Source organism: Rattus norvegicus, chromosome 15 (genome assembly GCF_021556685.1).
Source record: "Rattus norvegicus strain SHRSP/BbbUtx chromosome 15, alternate assembly SHRSP_T2T, whole genome shotgun sequence".
NCBI classification, from domain to species: domain Eukaryota; kingdom Metazoa; phylum Chordata; class Mammalia; order Rodentia; family Muridae; genus Rattus; species Rattus norvegicus.
This window is the reverse complement of record NC_141548.1, coordinates 709,140-722,950: the sequence shown is the minus strand read 5'-3', so window position 1 is coordinate 722,950 and position 13,811 is coordinate 709,140. Positions and strand designations below refer to the sequence as shown.

Below are 13,811 nucleotides of genomic sequence, written 5' to 3'. Positions count from 1 at the left end.
TTTGGTTATAGAAGCACTTTCTCTTTTGGATTATAATTCCTCTTCCTTTTCCCTTCTTCTCTAAAGACAGGCATACCTATACTAAGAAAAGAAGCCATATTTTTTCCTTTTCTCTATTTATTATTCTTGCTTGTTGCTTTATTTTGTCATTTGGTTTTATTTTAGCTTTTGTGGTTTATTTTTTGAGGCAGAGTCTCACTATGTGGCTCTGGCTACACTGTAATTCACTATGTAGACCAGGCTGGCCCCAAACTCACAGAGGTCTGCCACTGTCTCCCAAGTGCTGGGATTAAAAGTGTGTGCTACTACACTAGACCTCCTATTGGTGGGATTACAAAAGTGAGTCTCAAGGACTGACTTCTCTATTTTATTTTTAATAAAGCTACAAGTTAAAGGGAACGGGTTACTTAGAAAGCTTGGGCTTGGAAACTGAAGATACTAAAGCTGGAATTTAGGCCACCTTGGTAGGCGGTGCAGGTGAACATGGGGGGCTCTGGGGACTGAGGTTCCAGGGCTGGAACTTCTTGATGGAGATAGAGGAGGGACCTTATGGTCATAGAAGGCAGATCGAAGTGTGAGTTCAAGGTAAACCTACCTCTACTAACCACAAAGGATTCTTCTCATGAACCGAAGGTAGAGTATTCTCTAGCCCGCTACCTACTCTCAATACAGAAATTCCAGAGCCACCCTGTAGGGGGAACCAGAGAGCTTTCTTTTTTTCTTTACTGCTCCTAAAGGGCCATTTTACAAAAGAGCAGGAAGCCTGAAAAGCTGAGGTTTGGGTCAGGCACAACGCTTCATATATTTATATCACCTAAATCTACATCTACATCTTCATCTATCTCTATATGAAATATTAATGCGTATATTTGTATAAATATATGTATATTATGTATCATATACCATAATATATACTATGTACATTTAGGATGCCAAGGTCTTAAATGTTCTTGATTTAGTTTGAACATTGACTGGCAGTGATTCCTTCTCAACAGTGATTTTTATCTAATGTTTTCTTCACCATCTATCCATGAAAGCTTTTTGTCCTTGTCGACTTTTTGTCTTATTTTTGTGTTTGCTTGTTTTCTGCTTGTTTGTTTGTTTGTTTGATTGGCTGGTTAGTTTTTAAGACAGGGTTTGTTTATATAGCCCTGGCCATCTTAGAATTTACTCTTTAGACCAGAGTAAAGATCTGCCTGCCTCTGCCCCTCCATTCTGGGATGAAAGACTTGTGCCACTACCACCAGGCTAGAAAGCTTTTTTCAGAAATCATTGCTTTCGATACTACTTTAAAATTGTGTGTATGTGTGTCTGTCTGTCTGTCTCTGTCTGTCTCTGTCTCTGTCTCTGTCTCTGTCTCTGTCTCTCTCTCTCTCTCTGTTTGTGTGTGTATACATGGATACTTGCCCTCCCTCAATGTGCAAAGACCTCAGGACAACTTGCGGAAGTCATTTTGTTCTTTCCACTCATGAGTCCTGGCTTGTTGGCAAGATCTCTACACACTGAGCTCTCTTGGTGATCCCAGGAGAACTATCTAATTCTTTCAAAAATAGACTTACCACTAAGTTTCAAACCTGTGGCAAATGACTAGGATGCTTATTAATATATCAAAACATACCCTGCTTCCAGGTTCTCCCAGCATTCCTCAGTACCCATCTGTATAGAGTATGGCTGACATACCCCACCTACTACCATGAACTCTCCAGCCCAAGGGCTGGCCTTCCCTTACCACAGAGACTCTTCCCTATATAATCCAGACATTTTGGTTACCTACCCCTTTTGTACCTTTGACCTTCTGGCTGCTGTATCTAGTTCTCCCTTTCCCAGCTCCCTTCCCCTCCTCTTCTCCCCACAAGGCTCAGACTCATGTCTACTCTAGACTCCCCCAGGTTTCTCTGCCTCTGACTATGCTCTCCCACATATCTACAATAAACTTTCTCCTCCTCCATGCCTAGGAGCAGTCATGTCTTTTCCTTTTTATTTCATTTTTTCATTCAATTTCTTAAAAATCAACTCAAACTTTTGTTAAGCTCCATTGTACGTCAAAGTGTTCTCCATACAAAGGGAAAAGCCATGGTGCTTATCCATCATGATCCATGCTATAGCATCGTGAGCAGATAGAACTTTATAGAATGATGAAATGGGTTATATGTACAATTTAGAGTATAAGAACCACCATTTAAAGTGACTATTGAGTTCTTGAAATATAGGTAACATTGATGAAGGACTGAGTTTTAATTTTATCAAATTTCAAATCTACAATGACAACACCTGTCCCACCTGCATTTTTATGTTTTTAAATTTCTTTTATTTTTTATTTTTGTTACCTTGACAAAAGCTAGAATTATTTGGAAAGAGAAACTCTCAGGTGAGAAAAAATATGGCTCCATAAGATTGTCCTATAGGCAAGAATGCCAGCTTTTACACACACACACACACACACACACACACACACACACACTCATGTATGATTGATGTTGGAGGGCCCATCTGCTGAGTAGTGCCACCCTTGAGTTGTATGCGAAGGCAGGATGAACAAGCAAGACGAAATATGCCCATAAGAAGCACCGCTTGACTATGCTTGGCCCCTTGCTTTAGTTCCTACCTGGAGTCAACCTGGCTGAATATGGTGGAGAAAGGAGCTATGAGACATGGACTGGGAGGGTTATAAAAACTAGAAAAAGCAAATGGATGGCTCTTTCCCTGGTGTGTTACAGAGCCTCAGAATAAGAGCCAGACTCTCCCTTCCTTCCCTCTCTCTTTCCCTCCCTCCCCTCCCCTCCCCCATCTCTGCATGTATGTAAATGTGTGAGAATGTACAATGTGTGTATAACCATGTGTCAAGGACAGAGAACCACCTCTGGTATCATTCTGCAGTTGCTATTGTTGAATTTGTTTAACAGGGTCTTTCGCTGGCTGAGACTGGCCAAACAGGCAAGGCTGTTTGCCTGCTGAGCCCTAGGGATTCACCCTGCCTCCCTAGTGCTGGAATTATAACCACACTCCACCATGCCCAGCCTTATATATGGGTGCTAGGGATTGAACTCAGGACCCCAATGCTCAAGAGGAAAGCATTTTTACTAATGGAACCATCTTCCCAGCCCTTGAAGACAACTTTATCTTATCCTAGCCAGACCTAAGTTGGACTTCCAGGCTGAAGAATTATGAGATGAGGCACAGAGGCTGTCTTGAGGCATTACATCATGGCAATGGGATTCTATGTCAGTAGTAACCAACTACAACCACCCCTTAGGGTAGTGAGTCTAATATGAGCCCAAGAAAGAGAATTTTTATCAATGATAATTATCTTCCATGGGTACATGCTACTCTGTGCAGTGGAGTCCTCGCCCCTCAGAGAGTTAGCTTCCTCTTCTATGCCCATCTCTGCCCTGCACTACCGGTCTCAGCTGGGGCTCAGAGTTCTACAGAATTCTCTGTATCCCTGACACACACATGCACATGCACACGCCCCCTCCCAACATGCACAAACACAGATGCACAAACATTCACACATACATGCATGCACACACAAACACGTGTGGTTCTGACTCCTCTGACTGCCAATCTCCACCTCCAGGCTTTCCACTGTACTTGGCAATTCTGGACTTAATTATATAGTAGGCAATGTTACCTACTGTCATTTCATGTCTGTTTATCTTGTTTCCAAAATAAGATTGAACTTCAGTCTCAAACAGGAACTATGTTTTGTCCAATTTAGTCCTGTTGCTCTTGATTTCTGCAACATGCACACACACACACACACACGCACACACACACACACACACACACTACAACGTCATATATTTCTAAGTAGATACTCTCAGTTGCTTTTGTTATTGGTGTTGTTTTTCCCCATGGCTGGCCACTAGTCATTTTTCTATTTCATACTAGAGTATTCTGTTCCCTGGTGAAATTTGTTGAAGGTGTTAAGGTCTAATGTTGGACCCAGAATGGATAAGCTAAGGTATAGTTTTCCACTTACAGTTCCAGTCAATGGTGGCCCCAATCATATTCCTCATTCTGTCAGAGAATAGGAATAAAATCTGTTTAAAATAATTGCACAGATAACAAAGAGGGAGGCTGTGCCTGTGATACTAATAACCCAGTGCTAAGCACATAATACATGCTCGATAAAAAATTGGTTAGACGGGGCTGTAACTGTGATTCAGTAGGGAAGCACTTGTCCACCATAGACAAAGTTCGGGGTTTCAACAAGAGCACTAAGATAATAAAAGGCACATCAGGCAACTGGTCAGGGAGTAAGCTTCTCCTAATTGATTCCTCTAACCACAGGAGATGACCCTCCACACAAACATCTATGCACACAAAGAAGGCACAGTTGACCACTCCTGGGGATAGAGTTCCTAAAAGAACAGACAGATGAACATGTTGTTCATGTCTCAAAATAAGATCCACCTCTCATTTCAGGCCATGTTTATTTTAGTGGCTGTGGTAAGGATTTTGCAAAGGAATGAGCCCCTGTGTGGAAACGGGGATTAAAACAAGTAGTGTCTTGCCTTCTGCACACATAGATGCCTTCCCATCCTGCTGCCCTTTGTGGAGTCCCATTCTGCTCTGCATGATCCATTGGCACTTTGAAGGATGGAGGGCGAGAGAGAGAGAGGCTAGGATAGCTATTGCCCTGCTAGCAAAACTTGCACTAGGCTCTTAGCATGTAACTACCACACTAGAGCCCAGTTGTAACCCTATCAGTGAGCTGTCATTGTTACCAACTTTTTACAGGGGACAATATTAAGAAAGCAGAACTGGGGATAGGTAAGTGTGATCTTTCACAAAGGGACCTATGGGCCTGTGGCTGAAGAAGAGCTAATTGAGCTGGGACAGAACAGAGAGCTGGGTTCTGATCTATTTCTCTCTGCTGAATGAGATCACATGGAAGCCCTTGGTCCTCTACAAGATCCATGAGCTGATGAAGTACCCTGGAACTTGGGAGACACCATGCTGGCTGTGTGCTTCTCTGATCCTGGTGGCATTTCTAGAAACTGGAGGAGGCAAAGGAGGAGTGTGAAAGAAGAGATATAGAAGTGTGCACTCTTAAATAAGATCTCTCCCCCCTCCCTTCCTGCCCCAAGCAGAGCATTGCGAGATGAGTAAGTAGGGATGGAGGGATGCCAACATCAAGCAGCAGAGTGGGTGCTGCCTTTCCCAAATTGGTCCTCAAAACTCCGAGTCTTCCAAAGTTAAGGTCAGGAGCTCAAAATCAGCAAAAGAGTGTAGACATCATGTCAGACTGGGATAAACTGACCAGATAGACTGTGTTAACTTGGACAGGAGAGTCAACCTCTCTGAGTTTCAGGTGCCTGGTCTGGAAACATGGAGGAATCAACAATTCCTACCTCATAGGTTTGATCTGAAGATGGAGGTGATGTGGGTAAGAAGTTGAGTGGTGGGACTATTACAGAAGCATTTGAATACCTACCATTGTTATGTTGGCTGTATTATTGAGTGTCTTAAGCTAATAAATGTTATATATATATATATATATATATATGCTTTATTATATAATAAGCAATCCTGTACTGAGAATAAGAATGGCAACATGGTATGGGTTATGCATTGTAAAAGATACAGACCAGGTCCCTGGTGTTCACTCTGGTTTTTAATCACCATGGTGGCAGCAATAACATGCCCCTATCCTCAAAAGTTTGTGTAGCACTGCAGTAGACTCATTTCTTGTATCTTTTCCCAAATCCCAGCTAGTGAAGGCAGTATAGCCCTACTTTCCAGGATAAGGGGAAAGCTGCCCAAAATGCTCACACCTAATGGTCCATTTTCTTCTTTGTCGGACTGTTTCCTGAGAACATTCACTAGTTTCTCTGGTAGCTCATAAGTTCAATGGTTTCCCAGGATGATAACCTATGTATTAAAATCATACAAAGGAACCTCCTGGCTTTAGGCTGAAATGACTCCTCCATAACAGCCAAGAAGGTTTGGGGTCCCACCCAAGGGTAGTTACTAAAAAACAAAAGCATCTTATTAAATATTTTCACAAAGGGATCCATGGGCCTGTGGCTGAAGAAGAGCTAATTGAGCTGGGATCTTTTAATTGTTGTGGTTTGGTTGTTGTTGTCGTTATTGTTATTATTATTACTTTCATAGTCCAACATGTCACTGTTCTGCTTTCAGTTTCAACATTGATGCTTCTCACCAGGCTGCATCACTTATTGATTTCTAAGGTCCTTAGGTTTCTGCCCTCCTCAGAACGATAAGGCAGCACTCTCTGTCAATGTCCTTCACAGGCTGAGTGGAGAAGAAGAGATCCAGGTCACAAAGCCAGTCAGCAGCTCAGATGAGAAGGCTGGGATTTCCCAGCTCATGGAACTACTCAGGACATCTTAGATTAGCACATGGCTCTCATGGTCTGAACATACTAACTAGAACATCATTCTCGGCAAGCACATCTCAGAGCTAAGAAGAAAACTTTTACACTCAGCAATAAGTGAATATGGTCTGAATGAGAAATCTGTGGGATAGGTGGCATCTAACTGAGGATATGCACACGCACAGGTGCACTTACAAACAGGCATCGAAGAGTGTGTAGGTGACCACTCTATGTTACATATTAGAGATGCTTATGTTCTAAATATATGACAGTTGTTTTTAAAGCCAGGGCTTTGTAGGATGCAAGTACATCTTCACTCAACATTTTTAGAACCTTATCTAACAATGTCTACAAAATAAATTATTCATGCTGTTTTACTTGGCAATGCCTCTTCTGGTAATATGAAAATATCTATAGAAATGGAATTTCACAAATACGTGGATGACAGCGTTTATGAAAATATCATTCAGAGTAGCAAGCAAAGCATCCAGGTGATCCATTAGAACCTATGGCTAGGTTCACTATACAACAGGCAGATAATAGAATTTTACCCAAATGGCTATAAAATTTACCTTATCCTGGAGCTGAGGAGATGTCCACCATGTGTTATTTTAAGAGCTAAATTGCAGTGGAATATAGTTATTTAAAACAATTTTTCATAGGAACATCAGCACCCCTCTAATGTGCACTCCATTTACTTATGTGTGGTATCGATGAGTTTACAGAAAGTTGTATAGCTTGCTAACAGTAGGCATCTCAGTGGGTCCATGAAGGACAAAAGGAGAAGAGATGACTGCTACTGCTTTCTTGTTTTGGTATTCAAAAGTTTTCAATGGTTACAATGTGCATGTTTTATTTTTTTTTTTGAAAAATATGAAGTTGTCCCTCATGACCATCAGGAAACAGAACAAAACAAAAAAGAAACCTACAGGTAAAGACAGAGGAAATTCTCAATAAGTCCTCCAATCCTCAGTTAACTATAATGGAAGCAAAAATATTTTCACATTAATTAAAACTTAGACAAAACATCAAAGAGCAACTTGGAGCTGCCAATTTAATCTTTCTCAGAACTAGTTAGTTTTTATGACCAATTGTTTTACTGGACTGATCTGGATTCAGGAAGTGACCTGCTAAGCCAAGCACCAAGGAACGTTCTTCCAGCGAGGGAGTGGAGTAGTTCGTGATTCCAGAGTGACTTGAGATGCTTCATCTTGTCCTGCTCATCCCAGAAATTGTAACTATAAATAAATCTCACCAGGAGACACAGCCTAACTATGGCAGGCGGGTCTTCTGGGGCACCAGAACCTGCCACTCTGAAGGTGAGTCTCCTTCCCATGGGCTTCTTTAACCAGTCCTGACTCTCAATTCCTGAATGACAAGTGACAGAAGTGTGAAGTGCAGAAGTCCCAGCTGTGACGGTGATGACCACGGGACTTCAACAATGATAAAAATGTACGGTCTGAAGCTCTGCCTCAGCAGATTCTTCTTCTGGGCTGTCACTGTCCATGGCCACATCCAAAACTGTCTATGCATAGCCACAAACCAGCACAAGAATCCTTCCTAGACCCTCTACCCTTAATCCATCCTGCCTTAAGAGCCAGTGAAAAGGCAAAAGAGACTGACTTACCAAGCCAACTTCTGTTTAAGTATACAGACACAAACACGGGAGGGACTGTGAAGAAATCTACTACAGAATTCACTTCCAGCCAGAACCACAGCTTATCATTGGCTGCAATAAACTGGGGGGAGAGGGGTAGAGAAAATAAAACAGAAAAAACAAATGAGAAGCATTTTGTCAGCATCTAAAATATGTCCTTTTGACAAAGGATAAACATTGGGTTTCTGTGGGGTCTGGAAGGTGATACTCTGTCCTTTGCCTAGTCTCATGCTGTCCTGTTCATCAATCACTAGCTTGATTTGGAGAATCCATAGCCTTTTTTAAGGAAGTAACCATATGCCACATTAACCTTAGGGAATGATCAGGCAATGTGATTCTCTCTGGTTCCCTACATCTTCATGGAGATGGCTTTAGTCATTTCACTTCCTTGGCCTTTCTGATACAAATCTGTGAAATCAAGCACAGGTGTGTGCATTCACACTCATGTGCACAGTTCAAATTTTATGCAAAAATCTTCATAAGCATGATCTAGTATAGACTGCCTAATCTCACCAGCCTTCACTCCTCCTTGACCCCCTTGACCCCCACATCCCACCAGCCTTCACTCCTCCTTGACCCCCACATCCCACCAGTCTTCATTACTTGTTGACCCTGATAATTGCAGTCTCAATGCTGCTAAAAATACATTTGCGAGCTTAAGTTTTTTCAATGTATTTTGTAAGAGAAAAAAAAACATATTCATGTTTAAATAGAGGACTTAGAAGCAATGAGTCACTGTACCATTGCTTCAAACCCTTCCTTGAACCAAAATAAACCCATGTTTCAGAAAGCTCTCAACTAAGCAAAGAGCTTGTTCACAGACCCAACACCAGAACTCAGGTGAGTGTCTACCATGGAGACCTCAGGCTTCACCTTGCCTAGGAAAGCAGTCATGGGTGGAGGGTTATCCTTGAGTTTTTGATTCTCATTCCCCACTGTGGTCTTACTGGGAGATGCTGCCAAACTTACCCGCAAGCCAAAGTAGAGAAGGAAGAACACGTTGAAAGCCATGTCGATCTGTAATGTGAAATCTTTGTAGAAATTCTGGCAGGATTCTATTGGGCTATTAGACAGGAAGAAGAAAAAGCGAGAGGTAAATAAAAGACAAAGAAAATATCATCACAGCTTCCACAATGCCAAGAAATGTGTGTGGGGTAGAGGACAAAATGAATGTTCTCTGATTACAACATTTGGTCTTTCTACCCCTTGTGACCATCAAGCAAGCATTGCCAAAGGGCTCTCCATTCAACCATTCAGTGTTTTGTTCTTTTCTTTGCTTTGGGGGTTGGTGATAATTTTATATACTGTTTTTCATCATCATTCGGGAGCTGATCTAAGATTCTAAAGAGGATCATGCAGACACCTTGGTGGAAGGACAAGCAGGAAGGATTACCAAATTTCTTGATTTCATATTAACCCTTAAAGAACTGATATCTTCAATTAAAAGGACTCAAAACAAGGCTAAACTATCAGACCCTATGCCCTCCAGTCCATTAGAAGTGGAGCCCATTTTCCAGCAGCCAAATCTCGATCTTATAAAAGCTGTTAGTATATTCATAAAGGACCCAGGAACATCTCAAGAAAGCCTTGGAGGAGAGGATCCTGGTTACTGTTCTGGCTAGACTAATCACGGACTTCCTGTATGGTACTCTGCACTGGGGAAGAAAGGAATGTTCAACAATAAAATTCAAGACCACGAATTAATGTATGGAAGCAGTACTCTAAGGGTTAATTTTGTTTGTTGTTGTAGTTGGCATGCAGATTAATGGGCTTCATGTGTGTGCCAAGCAGCCAAATGCGCACCCCTAGCACTCTACTTTGTTCAAGAGTAGGCAGTTCCAAAGGGTACTACTATACAAACTGGTATGTGGCTTCCATGAGATTTCCCACTGCAAACTGATCAGAGAATCAATATGTGAGTGGTCCCAAAGTTGGGGCTAGGTGGGAAGCAGCAAAGCCTTACAGACAACTCAAAGCTATAAAAGAAATCCCAGTATAATGCTGTCTGTAAGCAAATGGAAGCACTCAGGCCAGGAATAGAAGACAGCGTGGTAAGCAAAAGGGAGGGAGTATGAAGAGATCCCCCAAATCCTTCTTCAGATGGGAAGCAACATGGACCTCTCTCCCCCTAGGAGAGAGGGAACTGGAGAGGTGCATCAGGAAAAACTGCTGAGCAGCGAGGCCACTTTAGAATTCATTGCAATTGGATACCAGTTAGTATAGTTGTACTTTAGTAAGGGTAATGCTTGGCTGTTCAACAGGCAGGAATCAGTGCATCCTAGGAATGCAGGGCCCACTCCGAGGCATGGTAGGTCAGTCTATGGGAACTTCCAGTCACGTGACATGCACTGGCTTTCTCCATTCTTCACTGGGATTACAAATCAAACATGCCCTTTGTCATGTCCCAAACCACCAATATGTGTTAACCCTCCACACAAAAAGGAAGAGTAACCTATTCTTGCATTTACAAAGTAAGCACACTGAACAAAAGGAACAGAACATGGTTCTTTTTACAAAGGAAATGGCAACTGCTGAGTTCTCACTAAGGCAGGAAAGTGAGGGGAGAGACAGAATGGAATCTGGTTAGTCTAGTGCTGAAAGGAGGCGGGAACAAAAGCTTACAAGAAATAGCCTACCCCTGTACTTAGCTTGCCCCACCACCCCCACCACAAGCATGCATTTAGGTGAAAACAAGGGCCTGTAGCAACAAGGGACAGTCCTGCAATTCTTAAGCTAAAGTGGGGTATTATAAATAACAAGAATACAACATATTCTTAAGATATGTATGAAGATTACAGGGTAAGATCTACTACAGATCCCAAGGAACTTAAGTGGACAGTATGCTGAAAATTAAGTGGTGTGTGTGTGTGTGTGTGTGTGTGTGTGTAAAGGAACAAGTGAGTGAGTATGTGAGAGATTTGCAGATAAGCATATGTTCGTTCATGTGACGAATTGTGCTAGCAAGAAGTTGGCTTCTCCACTAAAAGTATATATTCACTATATTGTTGTGCATAGGGAACCAAAGGAAAGCCTTGGGTCCAAATTCATCCAAGAAAATTGATGATTGCTTGACTAATGTCAAGCAATAGGCTCAATATTGCCTTCCCAGTAGTCACTGGTAGAGACATTGGTGACATCTAAGGGATCTCATGATTTCTCTGGGCCCTATTCATTCCATGAGTTTGTGGTTTGTTTAGGGATTTCCTTGGAAGATATATTTCCCCCTGCACTGTTAGAGAGATGATAGTTTAGTGTCACTGAGGTAACTTTTGTTCAATGTAAGTGGGATAAGATAGTCAAAAAAGTGTAAGCAACTCTTCTCCATTGATCCTTGATTTCCTGGTCATGTCTTTTGTTCTGGTCCTTTTTATATTGCCTGGTGTTTAAGTGCAACAATGAAAAGGCTTTAATCTACAGGGTGCCATATTGAAAATCATACCTGAACACTCCCCACCCCCAATTTACAGAAAATAATAGAGAAAACATAATAGACTTTGCCATTGGTCATTTAAAATTTTAGAACTAATGTAATCATTACCTCCTTACCATTCACTAAGCTCTACACTTTGAACTCGAACAGTAAAATAGAAGTGGTTTTGAATGGCTGTTCCTCTGGCTAAGGGGCAAAGTACCAGGACCACACCCTGAGCTATGGACAAGGTAGGGATGAGGGCCAAATGGTGGGAAATTCTAAGACAAAAGCTGAAGTGAGCCTCAGAACACGGGTGGAATCAGAGCATTCTGTGGATATATTTTATATCTATTTCAGCAACTTCTCCCTGCATGGTAGTGCCAGGAACAACACCCTGCATGGTTTTTCAACTGCCAACAGAACTATTTATCAGGATCCCTTCTGAGATAAATCCTCTGAGTGCCTATAGTTCATGTTCTCGCACAATCAGAGACCACAGAATGGAGGTGCCAAAGCCCCATTATTTCATTCCCCAAATGGAAACAAACCTTGGCGTTCATTGATTTTTTTATTTTAAAAAAGAGAATCCATAACTCAACAACCAAAAGGTTGGCTTATCAGGATTTATTCTTCTTCCCATAAGACTTTCTCTTAGTGATTAATACTCATTGCTAGAGAAAAGTGAAATGGAGGCGTCTCTTCTGACTTGTGAGAAGCATCAGAGTTTCCTTGTCTACATCCACAGATGGCAGTGGGGAAATGGTACTTCTATTTAAAACTACAAAAGAAAATGACTCTGAGTCACATTCTTAAATTTAGGTTGCCATTCTGATGAGGCAGGCCCACATCAGAAAAGGCTTTAGGTGAACATGCAAAGCCAACTGGGAGTGGGGAATAGAGTTGAGAATTGAAAGAAAAGACACCAGATCTAACTCTCATAGGAGCAATCAGGCCAATCCTAACTCATTCCTGGCTGACAAGTGCCTAGGTAAGTTGAGGATGTAATACTTGGTAGCTGATAGACTTTTAATTTCTAAGATCCAACCGTCTATACAGATTGACTGTGATATTGAAACCTTGGGAACATTTAATGTGTTGACCAATAATCTATGACTGAGGACCTTTTTCCAAGGATTCCCCACAAAACAGTTCCTTCTGATGGGACATTTGCAATATAGGACATTGGTCAGAATAAGAACTTCTGAAAAGTACATGTTTAGCATATAGTAGTCTCTGAAGGAGTCATCTCCATCTACAGAATAGTGAAATTTCCTGTAAATGCCCTTGAGAATGAGGATTTGATAGATAGAACTTTCTTGACTTGGCTTTGGAACTTGTCAAAACTCAAGGCAAGGCTATCCTTCTCCCAATGCCCATCTTTTCCAATCTTGTGTCATTTCCCAGAGAGAGATACTGGCTCTTTTCCTAAGCATCCATACTTATCCTCATATCCCTGAATTCTTGTTTTTCTACCCCCTGGCAATTGTTTGCCCAACTCCATGATGATATTTCTCCCAGACCATAGTGCTCAAACTTTGGCTTACACTTGGAGAACTTTGCCAAAGTTTGCTAGGCCTCAGCTCCAGAGTTTCTGATTTACTACCCTGAACTATGGATATAGGGTTTTGTTTTTCTCCCAATTTTCCAAATTTGACTGATGTTGCTGCCCAGGGCCCCCATTTTGAGAACTACTACTTCTGAAGAATCCCCTATCAACTCTGCACTTGTTATGGGTGCTCAAGAAGACTCCTCTTCAAACCTGAACAGAGATGATTAAGTGTTTGAGCCTGCCCTCAGAGAACCAGCTGCATAGCACTTAACTGATTGCTAAGATCAAGGCTTGGAACAGATGTTTTCAGTTTCAGATGTGGACAAGAGGGAAAGAAGTAAAAACATACACAATTACAGCACCACCTTACAGGCTTCATCAGTGGATGTTCAATTACCAATGAGAGAGTACGTACTGAGTACATTCTCAGTTCTAGATTACATGGGAAATAATGAGAACTGGATAGGGGTGGGATACAGGGGACAGTAGCTTACAGGGAATAAAGAAATGCTAAGCAGCTTTGGAACACAAAAACAAGCATTCTAGATTATAGGGGTTGGTCAAGAAACAAAATAACATGTTGTGCAATAATTTCTATGATTCAAACTCTCCCCACTCTTGAAGGCTAGTCCTTTTTAAAATTGAACAGAGCCCTCTCAGTCCCCTCCAGGATTATAGACCACCAGAGGTCAGATTCAAAGCACTGAAGATGTGAATCCATTCAATAAACTTAATGATGACAGACTCTACTCTTCCGGATCACCTCTGCAATGTTGCTATTTTAATCTAATTAAAAGATGTCATTCATGAAGCATTAAGGGACCAGTCTATCTCAAGTATCAACTCGGAG

General features: G+C 41.7%; 1 protein-coding gene across 21 annotated transcripts in view; it reads right to left on the bottom strand.

The window, feature by feature from the left end:
• Positions 1–13,811, bottom strand: part of Kcnma1 (potassium calcium-activated channel subfamily M alpha 1) — a 705,305-nt gene that overhangs the window by 288,820 nt on the left and 402,674 nt on the right. For all 21 annotated transcript variants that reach the window (XM_087586686.1, XM_087586674.1, XM_087586678.1 and 18 more), the window contains exons 4-5: positions 8,970–9,063; positions 7,971–8,082 (exon numbers count right to left, since the gene is read on the bottom strand). In XM_087586686.1, the coding sequence (XP_087442812.1) occupies positions 7,971–8,082; positions 8,970–9,063 (206 nt within the window). The remainder of the gene's footprint in view (positions 1–7,970; positions 8,083–8,969; positions 9,064–13,811) is intronic.